General features: G+C 39.9%; 1 protein-coding gene across 26 annotated transcripts in view; it reads left to right on the forward strand.

The window, feature by feature from the left end:
• The window catches only part of KALRN (kalirin RhoGEF kinase), a 502,153-nt gene that overhangs the window by 176,496 nt on the left and 301,287 nt on the right, over positions 1-24,370 (forward strand). For all 26 annotated transcript variants that reach the window (XR_014586048.1, XR_014586049.1, XR_014586050.1 and 23 more), the window contains one exon: positions 21,345-21,537. Coding sequence is in view for 21 of the 26 variants with exons in the window: in XM_083841888.1 (XP_083698014.1) it covers positions 21,345-21,537 (193 nt within the window). In the remaining 5 variants the exon portion in view is untranslated. The remainder of the gene's footprint in view (positions 1-21,344; positions 21,538-24,370) is intronic.

Below are 24,370 nucleotides of genomic sequence, written 5' to 3' on the forward strand. Positions count from 1 at the left end.
GAGACAGAATATTATTAGCTTGAGTTATCTCCCCACATGGCGAAGCAATATGATGAAGGAAATGTTCTCTGTCAGCTATAGTGAATCTTCCGGATGAACACATCAGTCTGTTTTGGAGCCAAGATAAGCAGTCCTGTGTGCTCTCTGCAGAGGGGGAAAACCGAGATGCCTTGGAGGCCTGTATTTTTAAAGATATCTACTTTTATTTGTCCTCTGTTTAAAAACCTGCTCAAGTATTTCCCAGTTCTGGGGGACATCCAGGACTCATAACAGTAGCAAAGTGTTTCCAAGGGACAGCCTGGTGTGTTTGAACAGCTTGTCAGAGCTGCCTGAGCTGGATTAAAGGTGCTAGGATCAGTAAAACAACACAAGTGCCTCTAAAAATTAGTTCAATGATTGGGGCTTTTTAAAATTAAAAGAACAGCACAGGGGTTGGAAAAATGTGGCAATACTCACCTCTCTTGGATTTATTTTAAGCTCTTCTCTCATGACCTGTGGTACTGTGTATATTAGCTCCTCTGGCCACGAGTAGTGTGAAACTCGTTTTGTTGATTGATAGGTATTAAACCCTGGAGCTCTACTTTCTGTGACACAATCCCAGCACAAAAGAAGCTTCTGAGGATGGTTTTTGCTGGAGGCTGTTGTAGATCTACAAAAATATCCGTGTATTTTAAAAATAACACCAGGGACTTCATAATAATTTTAGTAACTAAATATCTGGTGCCACGTGTGAGATAATTATTCCTCCATCCACTTGCATCAAAATACCACATTAACAAGTGAACTGAAGCTAATGAGGCTAATGGAGGTTTAATATTTGCTTCAGACATAATTTGATTTAAAAAAAAAAAAAGTGTTTTGGAGAAAGAAGTTCATTAGGAGTATATAACTGACATGAATGCCAGTAGATTTAAGAGCCTTTCCTTTCACCACTTGATAGCCAGTTCACATCCAGCCTCTATTGTACGTGGCATTGGTACATGATGCTGCTACTTGTCACCGGCTGTTAGTGACAAGGGAGCCTACGTGGAAATGGCTGGGGGTCTCATCCTGTGGCCTTTCAAAGGGCTTCTGACTACATCCCTGCTTTGTGTCTGTCTACTTACAGACCACATAAGGACCAGGTTACACATTCAAGTTGCACATTCACCTTTTGTTGGAAGTCAGCTCTCCAAAAGAGAATTTCTGGTCTCCTGCCAGCTGTGTTAATGACCTGCTGAGAACTGGGCTGTGACATTTTATAGATTTTATAGATAGCTGGATGGTGTCTATAATTGATGTCAAATTCTGCAATAAGTCGTTACAGCTCCAGGATGACCAAAAGCTTCTAGAAATGCAGAGAGAGCAACAACAGCAGTCAAAGACTGTGGAGAAGGAGTTACGAGAAAAGATCGAAGGTGTTGGGGTAGCTTAGTTTAACAAGAGGGAAAATAAAGACATATGATGACAATCCAGTATGTAAAACTGAGCTATAGGAAACAATGGTCCAGATGTACGTGGCAAATAGGGCAAAAAGAAAGAGGTTAAAAACACATAAAATAAATGAAGCATGCAGCAGGTTGCTGTGGCATCTGCAGCTTTGGAAACCCTGTTGGAAGGTTTATGAGGAATGACCCATGTATTGGTGGTGCTCCTGTTTTGCAGCAGAGGGATGAAAGTGATAGCTTCTCAATATCTCTTCTGACAGTGTTTTATATAAAACTGTGTGTTTTTTTTCCAAATAGATACAAAATTTTCATTTCCTATGTTTGTTTATTTGTAATCCCCAGATTTTTTTTGAAAACCAGCCCAAAGCTAAAGCAAATGGGGGCTTTCCGTATCAGGTTCCAAATAACTTCCTGATTTCATTGCCTGCTGCTGTTTTCTGGATAGTGTAAGGAATAATCTTGCAAAGCTCTGGATCTAAAGCAAATGTCCTCTATTCTTCTGCCCTTTGCGGAAGCCAGGAGTACTCTCAGGCTGGTTCTAGCTCTGTTTGCTGCTGAGACCTGCTCTGTCTTCCAGCTGGATAACTGTGCAAGTGTTTTCAGGCTGGTTTTGTGGTGAACAACACACATAGCGCAATACAGAGCTTCATAGATAATGTACTGTGCTTAATTTTAGGCTCTAAATCTGCAATTGAAAACAGTTAATATCAAGGAATCCTTCATTTATTGTTCCTGAATTATCTCCAAGGCAATTGTTCTTTTTTACAGTTAGGTGTGTGCGTGTGTCCAGTTTTCTCTTACTGCCAACCATGTAAGCTCATGCTGAGATTTCAATTACATGTTGGGTTCTTTCTGGTTCATCTAATGTCTCCAACACAAAGGTTCTCCAGTGGGTTGCTGATTTGAAGATTTCAGATTGCAGAGGTAGCCCTGCTGGCCAAGTTTAATATACAAAGAAAGTGCATAGGTCTGGAAGAGAAGTTCCTTTCCTTGGTGCTGCGCTGCTTTTCTAGCCCAGTGGGAGCTCAGTCATGCCTTCTTCAGCAGAGTCAGTGGATAAGGCTCAAAGGGGAACAAATCTGATGAAATTAAAGGTCATTGGTTTACTTTGTGCTCTCCCCAGCAGCAGAGCAAGTGTCTCTACCTGTTCAGGTCCATTGCCCTTTGGTGTTACTGGTCTGGCCCTTTCTGCTCAGAGCCCTGCCCTGCCCCTGCTTCTCCTCACCGCAGGCAGCGTGTTCAAGCTGGGAGTTCAGAGCCACCAGAAGGGTGGCAGTGAGTGGAGTCCTTCCACACAGCCCCAATCTTCCCATGTCCACTGGGCAAGAAATAGGAAGCCCACAGGCTACTGCTGCCAAGCCATAGCTTCACAACATCAGCACACCTGGCTTCACTCTTCCTCAGAAAATGGTCGTTCCTCACTGAGACAGAAGGGTCTGGAGGGCTCCTAAAAACCATCAATGCAGCCTTGAGCAGGGGTAGAGATACCTGTGGCAGCACTTCCCGCCAAAGGCATGTCCACAGGGGAGCTGATGTAGAAACAGAGATCTCCTGTAAGGATGGTGACCCCACGCAGCAGCATCTGCTGAGCCTCCTCAAGGCATCACAAGGGGTTGATGGCATAGGGGTCTGAGCTTTGCCAAGGTACTGGGAAAACTGTAGCTGCCTTTTCATGGTGACACTGACTGTAGTGACTGCATTTCTAACAGGGCTCTCAGGGCTGGGAACTATTCTGCTTGAGTTTCTCCAAGTCTGGGGTAAACAGCAAAACAACCCCCATTCGTAAAGGACAAGTGAGAGCAGATTTGAAGAAGTGCATTTCCTTTGAATTTCCTGAACCCAAATCAGGTGTAGACAAAGCCTTTCACTGCTCTATGGCAGGCGCTGCCCTAACTCCACCAAGGGGTGGCCCCAGGTACGATCCCAGCCCTGGGATGCAGGAGCCACCTTCGAGGGCTGGGCTCGATCCCATCCCCTGAGCTGCCTCACGTAGAGCTGTGCTGCCTCGCTCTGCTTTCTGGGCTCTGTCCAAGCCCTCGACCTGGGGATTAGATCAGCATTGTTCCTCCTTGCTAAATGGCTTTTGCATGTTGATTATACCAGCATTAGCTGCCTGGAAGAAGGAGCTGAGGTGACGGAGACAAGTGAGAAACCCCCTTGTAAGCTAGGATATAACCCGTGGCCACTCACTGCTGAGGAAGCCAGTGGGCACTACAACCTGATGTTAATTCTATGCAAAGTATCATTTTCTCCATCTTCTTCTTCAGTGGCAGAGAAGTGGTTTGGGACACACTTTGCTGTGCTGCTCGCTCTGGTCTTTCCCATGCTAGCGCTCATTTAAGGCTGGTGCCTGCTCTTCGTGGGCTTTTTAGCCACCAGACCTGTTGTTCTGCAGTACTCAGAGAGGTGTGGGCAGCAGCGACCTGCAGACTTCCAAGAAGAAGGCAGCTTTGCGCTAATGTGAGCAGTAATTCAGAGGAGTTAAAATTAGCAGACAGAGACCTTTTGTGGGAGCGACATGCTGGCAGCAGAGCCAGCACTGGTTCGCTTCCCTGCGGTTCCCTGGTGAAGCTGTCAGCAGCCATCAGCAGAATATGCAGCAGTTCAGCCAATCCTAACTTTTCTTGTTGGTGATCTCTTTCCTACAGCTTTTACAGAGACTGTAAAATGGTTTTGTCTCATTCCTGCATGGGTGTTTGTGTTCCTCATCAGTAACTTCAGTACGTGCTACTTCCTTTTCACTCTCAGGAATTATTATAGTTTGGAAGCGTTTTATGCCACCCTCTTCACGGATGTCTCTAGGAGCAGGAAAACTGCTGCAGTGCTTTGCAGTTTGCTTTGTAACGGGAATATTGTCAGAGGTGTTTTAGTGTCAATGGAAAGATCTTGTAAAGTCCCATGGTGAAGGAATGAGACCTTTACTGCATCCCAGTATGGAGCAAATATTGGGAGATGGAGAAGCAGAGTCAGATCAGTCAAGACTGCCTGGTCCTTTGCCTCGTGGGATGGATAGAGGTGTTGGGGATGCTGCTCCAAAGCCTGGATTCCCCAATGCACAGCTTGAGGAGGACTGGAGATGTGCTTTCAGGAATGTATTTTTAGCCTTGTCTACAAATGATACAAAGCTTATGCAAACATGCTGTCTGTCAGTCACTATTTAAACCAAATCTGTCAGAGAAGAGTCTCAAGAATGTTAAACTCCTACAGGTCTAATGAAATTAGACAGCTCTGTCAAGGAGAGGAGACCTAATTAGTGTCCACAGAGAGGGAAAGGTGGGCACTAATTGGGACCTCACCTGTTCCTAGAAACTGAAGGTAGAGGGGATATCTTGGAGCACAAGAGCTCCAGAAGAGGCAAATGCATTATTAGACATTAGAGACTCAATGCACAAACCACCACTGAGGATTCAGCAGTTCCAGTGCTCCTGAAAGTGCATGCTAGTTTATGGTCTTAGAAAATTGGATCATACTAAAATAGAACAACGACCAATTCATGGTAACATGTGGTATTGAGCAGGCTGATGCTCTTACAGCATGGAAAGTATGGGTTGGGACTTTGTCTCAGAGGTTGGGATGCCCAATTCTCTGCTGTTTCCAAAGGGAATTGATATCCAAGAATTTGGTAGGCAGTTGTGAATCTCATCAATCGTTTCTTCTCATTTTCCACAAGGTGCTCCTTTAATGTTTTCCTTGTGGATTCTGGCACTGCTGTGGAGTTCCCTATGGATCCTATAATGCTGTGTGCAGCAAAATGTAATTGTAACTATGTGGTGTGAGGCTGCCAGGCTACTTTGATTTAAAAAAAAAAAAAAAGGCGAGAGAGAGAAAGGGAAATACCTTAATTCAGAAGAAAACCATAAATAAGAAAAATAATTCTAGAAAATGCTGCCCCCTGCACCCCCCCAAAAAAAAAAAGTGTAAAAGTGTAAAAAAAAAATAATGGAAAAGTGTAATTCAAACCTGCTTTTGGCTCAGCAGATATTTTCTGGTCTGCAATATTTGCCATGTTGCACTTTTCTATTATGAAGAAGGGAGCACTGGTTTCCCTGCCTGTGTACACAGAGCTTTATTTTATGTTTAACTTTAAAGAAAATCCTTAGTCTCTGGAGAATTTTCCAGTGATGTAATATTTTAGCAGGTTCTTTTGTAGTACTTTTTGCCAAAAAGTCAAACCTCCAGAACAGCTTTCCTTTGTTCTGCAGCTGCATTCAGAGAAGCCTCTTCCATTTCCTTGCTCTTCCCTGTACCCACATACCCCTGCTGCAATGCAAGCAAGAGAAAATTGGATCCTTCTGTAGGCTCTGTGTAATATTTCCAAGAGATGTCTTTGCTGAATGATCCTTCTGGTTAAAGTCATTGAATAGAGATCGAAGCAAAGCATTGGCTTTGTAGAATAAGTGCATCTCTCTGCATCAGCAGCAGCAGTTCATCACAAGCCAGATTTAGGCTGTTTTTATACATATTTTCTGTGCACTACTCAAGTGTGTATGTGATGTTGATGTGATGCAGCTCTCATCTATCACCCTGTTTCCCATGGGAATAGAAGGAGAACTGAAAATCTCTAATATCTATGCAGTGATACTACCACTTAGTCTTTTAATAAAACGTTGAGTTAAGCTTGATTTTTAATTCATTTATTTGAGCATCTGGCTGGCCAGATGCTTCTGCTATTGATGTTGTCATTGAGGATCGGATAAATATTACTTTGAAATTCAGTTTGAAAGATCTACTCATTAAAATATTTGGCAGCTAAAATTCAACCTTTCTGCACTCCCCTACCCCCCACCCTAAGTCAGGGTTGAAGACCCAAGCTCTTATTAAACATGTCCATTTGAGGAGTAAAAATAAAAAATATGTCAGCATAGCATTAAGTATGAAGATGAGTGGGATCCTTAGTAGAAACTTTATGGCATTTCAAAATACACATTGGACCAAACTAATCCTGGAGCAATGCCACTTATTTCAATGCATTAAATTCAACCGATCAGCACAAATTCCTACAGTGACATTGTAATGCATGTCTGTGACCAGATGAGCAATTCATACTCAAGCAAGATCCATCAGCAACCCCAGTCTGGGATAATTCCTTGGGCTCTGATACTTTGGAACTCCAGTTAGTGCTTTCGAATTACCTGCACAGGTTACCATTCTGCTAAACAAGGTAATGGCTTTTGTGGTCCTGAGGGATGACGAGCAAAACAGTTTTGAAATACTTTGTTTCAGCTCAACTATGAATGCTATGTTCTGAAGTGCTGTTGCATGATATTAATTAATTAAGTGTTCAAGGTCAGATTGGATGGAGGAACCAAATCCAGTGGAAGACATCCCTGCCCACAGGAGGGGGTTGGAATGAGTTGACCTTTAAAGGTCTCTTCCAATCCAAACCATTTCATGATTAAGCACCTCAGCAGGAAAACATCACTTTCCACTAGGAACAAAAGATTTTTTCCTTAGAGAACACCAAGTGGGCTCACTGTACATGTTTCATCTACTATGCACTTACACTTTGTATGTCACACGGAAAAGGTATCCAGTATCTTACCATCAGTAATAGTAGATGGAGACTTCTGTATTCCATATTTTCAAATATTCATTAAACTATATTAAGATGAGATATAAATCTAAACTGATTCCCTACCATTCTTCTTTATTTGCATGTGAATTTAATGTCAGTGAAAATTCAAGAAAAAGTAGGCTTATGGTATTGATTAGTATTCTTTCTTGGCAAAGTACCAACTACATCCCCACCTAGGATGATTAAATAGGTCTCTTCTATCTCAATCTTCTGTGATTCAGCATTTGACAGCCCTAGAGACCAAAGTCCTCTGCTAATGTAGCAACGTCAATTTTCCCTTCCATTGTTTTTCTACTGTGTGTCAGTCCTAACTTGAGACTAAAATTGTATTTCCACTTTAGCAGCTCTGCTTAGACCACCAACTAAGAATGGTGTTTATTAGTAGCTTTGTTTATGTCTTTTGTGCTCTTTGTAGATGGCAATCAAATGGGAGCCTCAGGTTTAATTTAGGCCACCTATTTAGGTCACATTTGCACTAAGGTATGTGCCATCCTGGAACACCAGGGAAAATATGCAAAGTTTCCTGAATTTTAGTTCTGGATTCAACATTGAGTTATCTTCTCCCTTAGCTTAACCACAAAACTTGAATTTACCAGTCAATGCAGTAGGCACCTCACAAACTTTTAGGAAATTAAATTAGCTGATATTTTTACATTTTGAAGATAGAAAACCCTAAGCATTTTTATCAAAGTTATGCTGCATGAGGCAAAAATACAGGTCCATTTAATAGTACACACTGAATAGACCTCTTATTTCTGGGAAGCAGGCTCTTTAAAGTTGCAATTCCCGTTACTGCCTTGGGAGCACTGTGTAAGAAATTGTACATATACTGTGTCATCTCCTGATCTTAGAAAACACACATGGTAAGAAGTCTTCATTATAAATGTACCATTTTGCCATTCAGCAAGTACAGGGAACGAGAAAGAACTGTAATTCCAAAACAAAATCTAAATGAAAAACAAGTACCTGATAAACCAACGAATCTTAAGAATAGAAAGAATGGCTGGAAATGCTGCCTGCTAATAATCTGTCAGTCTAAGTAGTAATCAAATAGGCAACATGTACTTTTTCTTGAAGACCTCTTTTTAACTCCATTGTCAAGATGGAATTGACCTCTTCTAACAGTGATTAATCACATCCAGTTTTGTGGTTATGTCCACTTATTTCTCTGTTCTCCCGTTTTTACAGCATTTGTAATTCAGTTCAGAAACTGCATCTGGAGAAGCAAACATCTCTAGGATCACAGATTAGTTTAAATTTTGCTTCCCATTGGAGATTTGTGGGAAGGAGCTGCAATTCTAACATCTAATTAAAAAGCAGCTACATAGGAAAGTAGCAGACAATCTTACCCGTAGGAAGAGTGTCTGGAAGCTCTACTTTGTTAATGAACTTTCAAACTAGGAATAAAATACACAGGCAGTATGTGCTTTTTCTGTAGGGTTGCCATCTTCTTGGGGCAGAACCCACCCGCTAAATCATGTCACACTTACCAGGCTTACTGGAAAACTCAGTTTTCCCTTAAGTTCCAGAACAGCCTCCCCAGCGATTTTGCAGTGTCAGATGCTGTAATATGGTAGGTGACAAGAAGATAGGATCAGATAAAAACTTTTCCTGGGATTTTCATTTAGGAATGAATTCTGTAGGAAACTTCCTCTGTGTAGTTTTATGGACTGTTAAATTGCATCTGTGGTACAATAGCATTGGTAGCAATTTTTCCAAAGACTTGTTGGGTACTACCAATTATAAGAATAAGGCACACGATTTCATTAGGTAAGATCAACTCAATACCTTTGAGAAAGAGGCTACTTGAGGATCTACCTGCTCAAACTTTGACACCAGGTTTAGAAATATTTTGTTAGTGAAGAAGATGCTGATTGTTCTCATGTTAAAATAAATATTTTCTACATTCCCACTGGCACCAGCAAAATTTAAGCAGAGATACTTAAGTAAGGTAGAGAAAGTGGAGTTGTATAAATCATATAAATGCATCAGATACAGTACCAGTACAAAGTTGCCTTGATCTTCATTTTTGAACTTTTAAAATTGGTGACAAGTCAGTGTTTCCAGAAGCCAAAGTCCATCTTGCTAACATTGTGCTTGCTTTGCCCACTTAAAGGTAATTGACTTATAGTTGTATTTACAAATGAAAACACATTTTTTGTCTGTTTTGTAGAAGGACACAAATGCACAAAAGAACTTTAACTGTGTTCATGCTGCTTTGAAAAGATGCCAAAAATCAGATGTGTAATTAGGGATTCTGTTAAATGTCTAATTCCTGCACCTGTGAACATTTTTTGGCACAATAGTCCTTGCTTTTCTTCTCCTGTTTCTCTTGTTCTTGGCCAAGAATTAAGTTCCTTTTCAAAGAAAATTGTCAAAGATCTTCTGGGGTGTGTTTTGTTCTTTGTCTAAATCCAATATAAAAAGGCAGTTTCCTCTGCTTTTGTTGTTGAGTGAAATATTCTAAAGCATAACACCTAATTACTCATAGCAAAACTCTTCAAGATCCTTCAGAATGAAAGATGATACAGCAGGTTATGACTGCCGTTTGTCCTTCCAATGCTAAAAGTAATGTATGGGGCACCTTCTGTTTCGCATCAAATAGATTGAAATGTTGGCCGAGTTCTATCACAGCCATTGATAAACTGTGTTAGTTAGATGGGGTAGAATGAAGAGCTAAGGTTCATTATCACCAGATGAAGTAATAGGACATTTTTGGCAGATTTTGTAGTTGAAAACAAATTCATATATCGGGTCATTTTAAGAGTGGATCTGGGTTGATTTATCAAGCCATTAATTCTTCCAGCCTTTGATAGATGCCTTCTGTGAAAATGGTAGGATTTCATCTGTTGGTTCTTCTGGCTACAGATGACTTCAACAGAGTCTGAATGTAACAGAAATGCACATCTGTTCTGCAAACAGACTCAGTCAAGAAATGTATCTCAAAACAATAGACTATAGCAGATCTGTCTGTGCAGCCATTCACCATGCATAAGACTTGTGTAACTCTTACTTCAAGGAACATCTAATTACAAAACAAAGGCATTTATGTGTGATGTAAATCATCAGGGACATAAGAAGGAAGTCATCAAGGTGGAAACATGCATTCACCATATTTACTGTTAATCACAAATGACTGGTGGATATCACTACTTTGTTAGGCTAACACATTAATTCACTAAAATAAACTTGGAAATTGATTGAAGAGGTCAACCGAAGCAGGAAAAGGCCTGCCTGGCCTACAGGCTTCTACTTCACATGTCCTTTCCTAGTTCTTATTTAAGGTTTGTGATGCTCCTCCAGCAAAGCAATCAAGTGTGTGTGCAAGTCCATCTGTACCCAGCAAGTGTAAACATGTGCTTCACGCACCGTCTTAATTGCTTAATCAAGCTCTTTATATTGTGAGGAACAAGGATACAAGCAGGAACCAGATGGAAGATATTTTTATCAGACAGCCCATAGGATTAAAGAAGCACGGTCATTGAACATTGCTGTCCTTTAAAAACACAGTATCAGGATATGGCTGCATCCATATAGTGTCCCCACAACATGATAATTCAGACAGCACCCACTGTCATAAACTCAGAGTCAATCTTAGCTCTTCGTTTTCTGATATCTATAGCCTGTGTAAGCTTGCTTGACTGATGTAAGCACACTTTGTCAGTGATTTTAAGACAGATGACATCAAGAAGTGTTGTGCAACAGTTATTAAGAATCACAATTTTAATATTACAGAAAATGCAGGAATAGTCCGTTCTTTTTAGAGTCATTAGTTTCGTGGGTGATCTTAAAAATTATATTGAAGTGTTCTGAATTGGTAGTGTCACTTTTTAAAGTCACCAATGCAGTATTACTATTTTCAATTGGTAGGAAAAAGTCTGAGTCTATTTGAGCTTTGTTTTGTATGCTGTTTTTAAAGCATGCCATAGCAACAGACGTCTTTTAATCTGTTTTCCTTAGTTTTATATCATAAAGCTTTTTAAACCATATATTAGGCTAGTGCTCCTGTGGGTTCTATAACAAATCCAAAATAATTGTGGGTTTGCAATCTTTTCCACTTTAGGCTTCTAATACTAGTTGTCTGATTATGCTGTGATCAATGCTTTCACTCCACATGTTAAAAAAGATGCAAAGTACTTTATTATAATTGTAATATTCTATATTTGGCCAGACACTTGCCTGGTCCTAATTGACAGCCTGACTTTCCAGCACAGACATCAAAATGGGTAAAAGGTTAAGTGAATAAATCAGGGCTTTGACGAGCTTTTTTTTTTTTTTTCAGGTTAGGTGGCAAAATTAACAGCAAGGAAATAGTTAAGAATCCTGATATTAGGCAGTCAGAACTGGCTTTTTACTTAACACCCCAATAAGATGGAGAGTACAAGTTCACCATTCTTCTTTGCTCATTGTTTCTTTCCGCTGGCTGCAGACTCAGCAAGACAAATGTGCATTAGTTTATATTGTCAAGGCTATCTTTGCAAGCAGATGGGCTGGAAATCTAATTAAAAAAATCCAAAAGCTTTGATTCTGTCAAAAATAGCAAAATCTGTGGGACGACCCTAAATCCTCTGAATTAAATGGATGTTCTATGCCAATGCAGTTCTATTGTCCCACTTTATAAATAAAATATGAAGGGCTCTAATTTCACATAGACCCATAAACGTGCTCATTTATGAGTTTAATAAAGCATGTGTATTCAGTGCAATTAGATAAGCATATGTATAGAGCAATAAATGCTCCCTATATAAAATCAGCACACGTGTAACAGAGAATATAGCCCAGCATGGATAAATAAGCACATGCTTAGATTATTAAGTGCTCTATCTTAAGCTTCTGTGAATTAACCATGAAGCAGACATGACTATCTGCAATTTATAATTCACACACAATTATTTATCACACCTGTGCCTGAAAATATGGTAAATATAATGCATTCATTGGAATAATTCATTAGCCTCAATAAAGAAAAATACCATTACACCCATTTTACAGCCAAAAAAATGGGGTAGAGTTGAGCTATAGCACAGAAACACAAGCAGGGGCCAATTAACCCAAAGCTAGGATCCCCTGACTCCTAGTCACCTGTCCTGGACTGCGGTGCTTCAGCCAGGTTTAAAAATGAATAAATTGTAAAAGGATAATTGAAAGGAAGCTACTTGCAGTTATTTGTGTTTTCTTAGTGTCAGGGAGCTGTACTAGGTAGGCTTTTCTTGAAGTGGGTGGCTTGTCCAGCGTGAGCATCAGCTACAGGTTTGTGGTGCTGCTGTGAAATGTTTTCTGTTGTTTCTTGCCAATCGTTGCCCAGAGTTTGTGACGGTGATAGTACTTCTTTCTACAGAAGCCTTCCCCATTACGCTCTTTTCTACCCAGGGTGTTATATTACATTAGTTTAACTCTCAGGTAGGAAACCCATTAGTCTGGTGGAGGAAATGTGGCCGGTAGCATGTCTTTGATGTGTCTCTTCCAGATCAAATGAGCCACTCAGTATTAGGACAAATGTCTGTAGGTGCAGTGCTCCATGAATCTACTCTGTAATTTTTATTACCATGGGCTGGCTGATATCCACAATAAATTGCACGAGTTTTTTGACTACCAGACTCCTGTCATTCCTACCCTCGCATACATTAATTTGTCAATACAATTCTCAGGTCTGGCAGCAGGGAAGGCACTACATGGGATATGTATTTCTTGATACGAATAGGATGCTGCACATTCATATGTGGCACTTGTAGATGGATTTGCTTGTGACGTTTTATCGTGCTTTTGATAGAGAAGTGATATAGCTAATAGTGGGAAAGAGGCAGCTGAAATCAAGCAATTACTTGTCAGAGCATTTATCTGAACCTGCTTTAGTTGATAAAACAGTTATTCTGTGTTTTTCCAATTAGTGGTAACTGATGGGAAGAGGTACTGGTGGAGAACAGAAATGATTAGCTGTTGTGGAGGAAATTTGGGATAATAAGGAGTATTTTCTTGGAGGACTGCATGGAGTAACCTTAAAACTGTGTTGCTGTGATGCCGATCCGTGAGTTCTCATCAGGGTGAGAAAGTGCTTTATCATGATGGAGTGTAAAGTTGGGGGGACAACACACAGGCATCTGAGGAGCTCAGCATCCTACAGTTGAGAGCATATGAGGCTGGAGAAATGAAAGAAATACCTCATGTGCTCTTGGCAAGACAGGCAGAATGTTAGCTCAGAGATTCAGCTGAGTTTTTCAAAGCTATCAGAGCCACAATGCCAATTTTTGGCTCCATTATTCAGCTGTTCGGTTCTTCTGCACTTTCCAGAAACTTTTTGGATCCAGCCTTCTCATTCCTCCACTCTTTTTGAAATACTGAACTGTTGACTCATTTGTGTTCAGTTTGCACCATTTTGGTCTACCACACATTTATGTCACCATGCAAATAATAAGTGACACCTCACGTCAAGTAGCTTCAATGTCAAGGCTTAGCTCCCCTTGCTAAGAGGAGTGAGAGAGCCTGGCCTTGCTAGGAGACAGATTCAGAAAAAATCAGAGCTAGATGGTTTGAAAGTGGATTGTAAATAACACATCAGTATCCACTGTCTCTTGAGGACTCAGTAAAATTGACTTTTTCTCCTCTAAATGTCATCATGGTAGTTATTTGAAAGAATGAGTGAAGTCTGCTGTGTAAAGAAATACACAAGATTTGATTTTACAAGTGTGTCTTAACACATAGGTTGATCCTGCAGCTTCAGAGCAAGCCCTTCTGCATCTAATACCCCAGGCACCCAATCTTCACCCAGTCTGGCACAGCAGGAAGTATCTATCTGATAAGTGAACTATTTGGGGATAAATCATTGTGACTACAAAGACTTGCTTTGTTTCTATATGGGTGGAGCTCAAAAAAATGTACCACTAGATTTATTAGTCATGGAAACTCCCCATTTTCCAACCTGGGGAAAATGAGGACATCAACTTTTAAACCATATATTTCCCAAAAGAACTCAAATTCTCACTAAGTGTCCTAGCAAAACAGAATCATTGCAGGGACTGCAGACTGTTTCTGGGCTGTAGCACTCAACCTCTCCTCCTAGGGGAGGCACCTGAATTCAGCATGTACCCTTAAACAAAATGAATTTGTGGATTCAAGCCAAAATGCAGTAACTCTCAAACAAGAGTTACATCAATTCTGCTAGGCAACTTCCATGCTGAACTATGCACTGCAGATGGGCAGAAGCTAGGTTACTTATTAGTGGGAGAATCTGCTCTTTTGAAGTTAGGATTTTAAATGAGAAAAAATCCAAAAACTTCTGAAATTCCTTACCAAAAAATACCTCTAAAATATTTTGTTGATCAAGATATTTTGTTTTGATAAAATTCAAAGTTTGTGTTTTTTTTTTTTATTTGATGTCTGTTTGAAAGCTATAGAACAAAATGAAAAATAAAGATATTTCACCTGAAGAGGCCCAAGCAAAATATTTTGCTCTTATAAAACATTTTTTTCATTTTTTTATTTCAGTATACACTTTCATGAGAATGTGCACCCTTCATGAAACATCTTATTTTGGACCAGTGTATTTTCTCAGCTCTCCCTAGTTCCTTTTTTCAATTGCAGCTCTTCTATACATGGATGTACATTGCTCTCCCGTGCTGCCAGAAGCAGTGTGTGATAACTGATGAGTGTGTACTGCAAGAAATGTCAATACTACTTAGAAACAGTAATTTTAGCATCTTTGAAGAGTGTTTTTTGTTTTTTGTTTTTTTCTTATCCTGATCTGTGAGCCCAATTGAGCCCTGGATCAAGTGTGTTATTCCCAGAGTACTTATACCTGCTTACATAAGGATGGAATTTGGCATGGTGTCTGTCTCTGGACATATATTGGATTTCACCAGGTGCTGCTGTCTATTGCTTAAACCTACATTAATCATTCCTTAAAAAAAAAAAAAAATGCATGAGCCAAACATGCTTGCAGGCTTATTTGTGCTATAAAAGGTCTTTCCACTGTGGGTAACTCTGCCTCCCACAACGTGTTTCAACGGAATGTGTGTATTTGCAATCTGGAGACTTTCCACTGTGGGGTAACAGTGTTTTACTACGATGACTGGAATTTCTGAAGCTGTTTGCCACTCTCCATTCACTCACTTCTTAAGTTGCTGATGTCTTGAACTGATAAATCAGGATCTTAGGTCTAAGAGCCCTGAGCAGTCATTGCCCAGATGAAGTATCCTTTTCCTTATATTAAAATCTGGCAGTGTTGACTGTAGACTAAATGTTATAGTGACTGCACATGAAATGGACTTCATGGTCTCCTTGTGTGAACTACGAAGAGTACTTAAAATACAGGCATAACGTGTTTTTGTTTTGTTTTGTTTTGTTTTTAATAAGTCTCACTAGTTTGGCTGTGCTAAGCACAATCACTTATTTACTTCTCACCTAGAATCCAGTAAATTTGAATCTCCAAACATATTCTCGAATAGCATCTGCTCAGCCAAACTTTTTCAAGAATGGTGTGTTTATATTTCAATACGACTCTAATATTTATTTTTTCCCAGCAAATGTCAATAACATATCATTTTCATTTAGTAAATCATTTTTGTTTTGTTTCTGCTAAATCATCCCAAATACAAGAGTTTAAATGCTCAAGAGAGAGTTGAATGGTACTTACTGTTCAAATATTTCTTTGTTGTAGTAACAAATCTTTAAATGTAGCCCAGCTTCAACAAAAACAAAGCCTTGATTAATTTCATATTTATCTCAGCAGCTGTTTCAAGGGAGACCTGCCAGATATTGATCCAAATATAGTAGACATGCAGCAACAAAAGGGGAAGAGGGTAAATGAGTTTGTATGAAGGCATCATTTACCAGCAGAAACTTAATAGGAATGTAAAAACTATAATATTCATCCTCCGGCTTTGGCTTTAACAGCTGCAATCATGCATTCTTGGACACAGCTGTGTTTTATATCTTTGCTATTTAAATAAAGACAGAAAGCTTCTCAAATAGTGTTTATTTGCTCAATTAAATAAGAGGATGAATGCCTGCAGAGATCTGATCTGGGCTGTAATGGTATAGATCAGGATTTTTACCTGGGTAGAAGACAACACAGTACGACCCTGCTGGATCCTGGCAGATTCTCCTGAGATACCAGCTGTGATCAGCACCTCTCATAGTGACACTCAGGATCTCACGCGGTCATGCTTACGTGTTGGTAAAAGGTTTTCTTAGATCAAGCTGGTGTCTAAGTCTTTCCCAGCTTATATAATTTTACAGCAGAATCACTTTGACTCCAGAGATATCCTCTTAGAAGGAAAAATTGAATACCAAAGTGAGTTACTTGTTTGAGAATTGCAGGAGCACCCATTCTGGCACAAGTTAGCTTCTGCCAAAATATTTTTTTATTTTTTTTTCTGCCTTTCTTTTCCCTCCTGTTGACATGTGGCCAAAACCGGGGGTTGAATGTGGACATTGTGCAGCCCACGCATCTGCATTCTTGTGCCATTTGCAATCACACCTCTGTCCCCTAAGAGCAGTGGCTGGAAAGCAGAGACAGGAGGTTTGTCTCTGACCAGACCTCACTGGCTCCAAGTCTTTTTACAAGATGTCATTGAAATTTCTCTACATTGCTGCTTTATGTCCAGCTCCAGCCAGCGTGAAACTAGCTTGGGTTTCTTTCTTTCTCTTTCTAAAAAAGGAAAGTGAGAATGAATATTTCCTTTTCAGTGCTGCAAGAGAAGAAACAAATTTAGGTCACAGTAAGGAACAAAGAATTAATTGCAAATGGAGGTTGGATGACTGCTTCTCCTCTAATTACAAAAAAAAACCATTGTGAAACGAAGTAAGAAAACATAAGAGGGAAAATTTAGGCTGAAGCCTGTCTGTCTATGGTCTTTCAGGTAGCTGAAATTCTCTGGTGGGAGAATTCCATGAATTGTTTTTTCCAGAGTAATGGTATTCTCGGGATGCGCATCACTTACCTTCCCCCACTGGTCACTGGTACACCAGCATGTAAGGGAGATGTGAGGATCAGCAGGCAGAGGTGTCCTGAGATCTCTGAGAAGACAGACTGCCCCACGCCAAGCAGCCGTGGTCACTGGGGGATGTAGGTGATAGCTCTTGACGGTGTGAGTTCAGAAACACACCTGGTAATTGAAATAATGAGCAAGGTACAATTTGCTGAGAAGTTTTAAATGTCAAGTATTTTAATAAATAATGCTGGTTCGAGAGTTCTTGATAAACAGGTTTATTAGAAAGGATTTTATCTTGTCCTCCAAATGTACTGGAAAGTGTATTATCACTACAGATAGCTGTTTCTGTTGACAAGATGATCTTCAGGCTCAATCTGGTAATGAAGAACCAAACTATTAAAGCCAGTAAGTGACACTGATTATAAACCTCCCCATCTAGCTTCATTTTCAAGCTGCGTTAACAAACCACAGACAAGATGAATAGAGTTACAGTAAATAAGAAATGTTAACACTTAAGTTACTGAAGTGATCCTTGGCACATTTTGATATGGAAACTAGGCAGGAGAGTTAGTTTGGTCTCAGTATGAAATGAGGCCTTTGGGATAATGGTCCGTGCTGGGAGGCTTTCACATACTCATTTTTCTCCTCTTCCTCTCCCTTTTCCACCCTCAGCTTGTGAAGGTGAAATCAATTGGCTGATTACAGCCACATTTGTCAAAGGAATGGCGATCTCAAAAATAATTAAGTTCCTACAGATTTTGTGCTTACAAATTGATGCTTGTAGAGCTCCTTGTTATGCTGAGAGAGTCTCCTGACAAGGTTACATTGACCTTCCTTGACGGAGATCTTTCTCTCACTGTTAACAAATCATGTTTTGAATGAGATGCCATATATGTCAGATCTGTGCTTTTGGTCGTCCAACAGGCGTGCTAAATGTGCTGCTTTGTCATTAACTCGTGACTGCAAAACGGGCGTGGAGATATTATGTTATTTCAGCTAATCAAGTGCTGAAGCTTCTAAATGCCAGAAGCTTTGGCCAAATTGTAAAGATGAAAAATATATATAATCAATGATAGGTATTTCAAAGATTAATCAGAAACCATGAAGTGCTTAAACTTGCTTCATACCCAGCAAGCCAGCTCTTGCCAAAGAAAATATAATTTAGAATGTGCCTGAATTAAAGAGGAAATTTGAGAAAATAACCTTGTGAAAGTACCCTAGAAACCAAAATATGGGGGGTTATTTTGACAAAATTAGCATATTTGCTTTTGAGTTTCTATTTTTTTCTTTAAAACAAACAAACAGATCGTAAATATTGTTTTCACAAATATTCTAGGATGTTTTTACTAAACTTCTAAGCTGGTCTCTGTCTTTGCTTAAAAGCAGTGTAGCAACTGAAATGACATATCAACTATCAAATATTTTGTGCTCACCATTGCAAATCTAGTCCAGATGAGCACAGCCAAAAGGCTGATGGATTGTCCAAATACCTTGATCTGAGCATTTTCTCCAGTTTCTGGTCAAATATCAATACCGGAAAAAAATTAAGCACCACAATCAACATTAATTGCCATCCTAAAATGATTACTTGTGCATAATAGATTGCTGTAGCCTCCTGAGAGTCAGGGATAAGGCATGTCTTGCTCGGACAGTGTGAAGGAAGCTTGATTGCTACTGATGCTTTTCCCGATCAATTGCTAAACTGGGGAGGGTTTGAGTTGTTGCTTTTAAACAATAAATTTAATAAGCATGGCTAGACTATTCAAAAGGAACCTAGGGTCATTTCCTCTACATATTGAGGTAACTGATGAAAAATGACTGACTGTCAAGGATGACAAATGTTCACAGATTGCTCTGAGTCGCCAGAATTTTTGTGTGCTTCATTATGTCTACAAATCAGGCCACTTCTTTTAGGACCTTATCAATGGCTGTATTTGGATATTGCAACTTAAATTTGGGACTTTTCAATTATTTTTTAAACTGCATTGCCTATGGGGTTTCCCCACATTTATGTAAGCATTTTATACTTTCACATACACATTCAGTTGTGTTTTTACAGACTGCTTTTAAATATTTTATAAAATTATTTAGATTTGCATATATAGTTTCCTGAAAAGTAATTTTTTTGAATTGATTCTAGACAGCTGAAGACTCTGTAGGTACCTGGACACATCCACCAAGGCAAGCTCCTTACACAAACACAGCATAGTAGATGGTTTCTGCCCTGAAGAACTTACAATCTAAATAAATAATTTTCTTATCTCCCTCTTCTTTGTCTGGCTACTGGATCTCTGTGCTGAGTGTCTGAAGAAAAATCAGTCCTTCAAAAAATCAATTCAGTATAACAGGGATTGGTGACTTGGCAGAAGTTACGGAAGACCCCATAAAGCTTTGCAAGAAAAAACAACACAAACCCCCTATTCAGCCCTTTCTGATTTGATTCTTTGTCTCAGCTCTAGTTCCAAAGGGCAAGAGGCAGGAGCAACACCAACAAAGCTTCTTTGACAGCCTTTTTTTTTTGGCATTAGTTATAGAAGGATCAGATGTCTGACCTTTCAGCACTAGGTAAAAGGAGAATAAAAAGATCTATATTCCTGATGGTGCTAGGAAGTGCCTGGTCTGCCTAGTTTTTCTTTGCACAGACTGTTGTAAGCAGCATGCTCTGAGTGTGCCAATAACATTAAGGCAGAGGACCAAGCTCATTGGCTTTGACTGCTTCTTCCTGGCACTAAGTGGAGACTGTTCAAGTTAGGAACCTCCCTTAACATGGCAATGTACCCTTTGCCATGGAGCAGTCTGCGCACAGACGTTTTTAGATCTTGGTAAGGTCACCAAGGACTTTCATTTTTAAGTTAGATATGTTAATCCAATGTGCCTCCTATGAAAAATAGCCCATCTTCGATTTAGAGAGCTTTACAGAGTTGTTTTCAGCGAGATACGTGGGACTTAGATCTTACCAGCAGAGAGTGCTTTAAGGATGCAGGGAGGTAGAATATAGTGAAAATCATCCTCTGTGTATGCACTGAGAGTGTTCATGTGGAGGCTAAACAGTCTTACAGTTTCCGCATCATAACCATGCTTAATAATATCTGTCAAGCATATTTTTAATTCATTCTAACAATATCAACACTTGCTATTTTGAAGTATCTTCCACATGCCTTTATGTCTACATTATTGATCCTATTTATAATGATGGCCAGTTTGCAGAAAGGCCATGGGTGCTATATTCATATATTAAAGAGGATTTCTTCTTCTGTACCTCACTGTTGCACAAATTATGTTCATGTTCTGCCACGTTTCTCTTCTTATGCCACTGTTCTTTCAGTTAATATCTTCCTTTATTTTTTCTACACTCCCTTTCTTCTAGCAGCTTCTCCTTCTGGCTGTGACCTCTATTCCATCTTTAAAAAATATATTACATTGGCAATTAGGCCATTCTGCCATTTTTAGTGCCTTGGCAATGAATTTTAGTAATTACCACGCCAATAATATTACTGCGGGTGGGGAATTCACATTTTATGCAAGTGCTTGAGGCCTGCAAGAGACGCCAAAGCTCTCCAAGTTCAATGCCGCGCGTGGCAGACAGAGGAGCAGGCACTTCCCAATTCTAATCCATGGTTTGGACAGTGCAGATGGAGGATGACACTTTGGAACCATATCCCTTTTCCTAAGAAGCAGTACTATGACCCTGGAAAAGCTATTCCGAAAGCTGCCCAGATTTGAGTTGAATCAACATGTCCTTTCACTCTTTCTCCTCTCCTGTAAGTAAAAAGGGAAGGCACGTTTGCAAGCTAATGCTGTGGTGCTCTTGGTCCACATGCATCACTCAGGTGCAGGCCAGATAACCATCTTTAACATTTGAGAAGGGAGGAGTGCAGGCTGGAGGAAAGGTATGACTGCAGACTTTAAAAGACCTGCAACATTTGGAAGATCAATCAGGACAGAAAAGATGCAATTTTAACAGTGCACATGCGAAATCACGCAGACCTCCCTTTCATGGAATGATTGCTAGGCACTTTTATGGAAATTGCATTTTTTTAAAAGTCCTTAAAGAGGCCTTTAAAGATGAAGACACCCAAATTTACAGATGGCCAGAAATGTTAAGGCACAGGAACCTGCACACATTTGATTCTGGCTTTGATGGTAAGTGTGTATGTTTTCAGTGAAAATTTAAATTGTGCATATTTGGGAAATAAGAGATTAAACTGTAATGTATACACCTGACTTCACATAAATTAGATTGTTGCAAAACTCTTAAAATTCATATAGCCTTTATGCTTTACTCCTTTGCCTTTCATTTTCAGTATATCATTCCTTGATTTGCTCTCCAGCACTGAATGCTATCAGCAAAAGTTAAGTCTCAGTGTGACTGTACACAATATTAATTATCTCGACATGCTTTTATTCCTACAGTGAAGATGTCTGTAAACGAGGATTCACTGTTATTATCGATATGCGGGGATCAAAATGGGATTTGATCAAACCTCTCCTGAAGACCCTTCAAGAAGCCTTTCCTGCCGAGATTCACGTTGCCCTGATTATAAAACCTGATAATTTCTGGCAGAAGCAGAAAACGAACTTCGGCAGTTCCAAGTTCATCTTTGAGGTGAGAGCCACATGAGGGATGTATGGCAAAGCATTATCCCTGATAAGGAATGTTCTTCAGGGGAAAAAAAAACTCAGACCTGGAAAGAAAAACATGACATTTAGGACTGCTTCCCAGAGGGGTTTATGCCTAGCATCAGGTGGCCTTCTGAGCACAACTGTGGAATGGGACACATATTTCACCTCAGAGGTACACGTGTGGTTCACATTGGTGAGAGTTTTTCTGTGGGTTTTATTTTTGGTGGTAGCATTCAACATTCCTTCGTTTCTTTTAGAACAAACAAACAAACAAAAAACAACCATCAAATCAGTCAAAATGCTAAAGACAAAGTTCTCTAGCTGCTAATGTATGGGTTTGTTAGTTGACCTCTATCCAACTTCAGATAATGGCTCTTTTAATAAAAGACATTTAGATTAAATTCATCTATATATTGTCACCACTTTAATTTAATTGCAATTTACAATTCAGGGCTAACAATAACAATTCATGTTAATGATAAGGTGCCTCAGGCAGGTTCTCTGAGAGGTAACCAATATACGACACTGCATAATTAAAGGGAATTTTACTGACTTCGTCATCAGTGAAGACAAACCTGCTATGTTCTCTTAGTGCTTCTTAGCTTTCTGGGAATTTCAGCTTCTCACTCAAAGAGAAGCAAAGCTCAGGTGTGTGAAGTGCTCATATATCAAAAATGCCCAGCCACGGGTAAGTCATGTTTGGTTTTTTTTAATTCACTGAGAAACAACTCTATAGTTGACTGTCTTACCAGTGTATTAATTTCAGAGAGAGACTCTGAATTTGAAGCTCTGTAACTCAGAATTTGGATATAGTTCTTGATCTTGACTGCAATGGAAGAGTATATTTAAGTACATACTTGAGATCTACTGAAGGCAATGTGGTATTTTCAGCCTCTTCCTAAGAGCACTGTTTAACTACACTGGGCAACTAGGTTATCATGAAGCATTAACAGGCTTTTACAATATTACGACAACTCAAACATTTGTAGATTTTACCCCCATTTCATGAAAACTCAATGAAAATGATTCAACTCAAATTTTGCTAAGTTTAAATGGACTTTATCTTCGTTGGCTTCCTGTGAGGACTCAGACATGAAAATGACTTCCACTTGCTATCCTCTATGAGCCTTTGAAAGCAAGGCTGCCTTTGGCATAGGTTTGTGTCACCTCCAGAGATTGCTCATGCTTACTGAAATCGCTGCTCCTGGCAGAAGTGCCTGCCATTTCAGTGCAATGAGACTGGCAATGCTACCTGTGGGGAGTGAGAGGGATCAGGGCAATGGGAAGGAGAGGGGAGATGCAGGGCCTACAAAGGAACGTGGAACAGGAGGGAGTTCATGCAGAGACTCATAACAGAAGAGCTGCTGGGTGTGGGGAGGCTTCTGTTTCACATATATGGGGACACCAAGGGGCAGTCTCACAGCAGCCCAAAGAAAGACAACTTATGCATGTATACCCAACACTGAATTTCAGTGCTTAAATAACCAAAACCTAGAGGTAAATTAACAGAGTTCAAATGCATATTTTTAGATCTTTTTTTTTTAAAATCATTTAATTCTTTCTGAAGGCTTGACTTATATTTTGTATTGTGTGAGGTTGGTGTGACGATGAAGAGTAAACTGTGGTCAAGCTATTCTTCATAGTTACAGCTCCAAGCCTGTATTCTTTTAAAAACTCTGGACTCGCTTGCTGTACATGCTGGCACACAGTAAGGATATTTTTAATTTTGTGTGTGTGCCTTTGAGCCTTGGTCTGTCTACTGGGCTGTTCACGTGGATGCCTGTAATGGTGCACACCTTTTGGGGACCAGAGGAAGAGAAAGTCAGATCTCTTGGACAGTTTTATGATTTTACAGAGATACTTTAAGCCATGGCCCACAGTACAGTAGATCCACTGCAATACAGACTCCACAGTCCAGAAGCTTCTGTTTCAAAGGGTTTTTGTGGTTGCTCTTGCTTATCAGTAGCCTCTGACTCTGGGGCAGCTCGTGCTCTACACAAGAGCTGTGATTATTTAATAAGCATTCACATTTATTCAATTTATGGGAGGCAGCACACATGCACCCTCTTTGCACTGAACCACCCTGGTGATTTCCCACAGCTCAGATCAAACACAAGATACTCAGCAGGAACACACTGCAGTGGAAGGCAATGAAAGTCTCTGTTGAATTACCCCATGCACAAACTTAAGTTACCAGCGTCAGTTTTAAGGCCAAACTCTGCTTCTGGGCTTGAAGGAAGCATTATGCACGTGCCAGGGCAGAGCATGGCCCTTGGTGGAGGCTAATGCTCTGGATTTTGTGTTGTGAGCTGCTGGCAGAAAGATTCTGTTACAGTCTGGAGAGTGAAGCATGCCCCGCAGTTCATCACACCCAGAAAAAAAGGAGAAAAAAAAAAGTTTGATTGATGTATGCAGACTCCAAAACTTTCTGTCATTTTAAGGAATAGACCAGGCAGCTTACAGTATTAACTCAGAGGTGCTTTCAAGATTATTTTCCTTCTCCTGCCAAAAGAGTTTAAATAGTGGGCAGTGCTTTTTACAGTGATTTTTAAAAGAAAGATGGGTGAAGCCCGATATACAGTTACTTTGTCTTACCACATACCTGCCAAAATAAGGTTGTTTTCATGAGAGTCTGAAGAACTCCTCAGAGAAACAAATCTGAATGAAGACATTTGCTACAGAATCTAATGAAAAGCCTTTCTGATATATTCTCATGTCAAATTCTCAGTATGATAAGAGCAGTGTTGCCTTAGTGAGAAGTACTGCAGGGGGAATGCCCAGGTATTAAGGGAAGTCTTTTCTTGACAGCTAAATTC

This window comes from Anser anser (genome assembly GCF_964211835.1).
Source record: "Anser anser genome assembly, chromosome: 6".
In the NCBI taxonomy this organism is placed as follows: Eukaryota; Metazoa; Chordata; class Aves; order Anseriformes; family Anatidae; genus Anser; species Anser anser.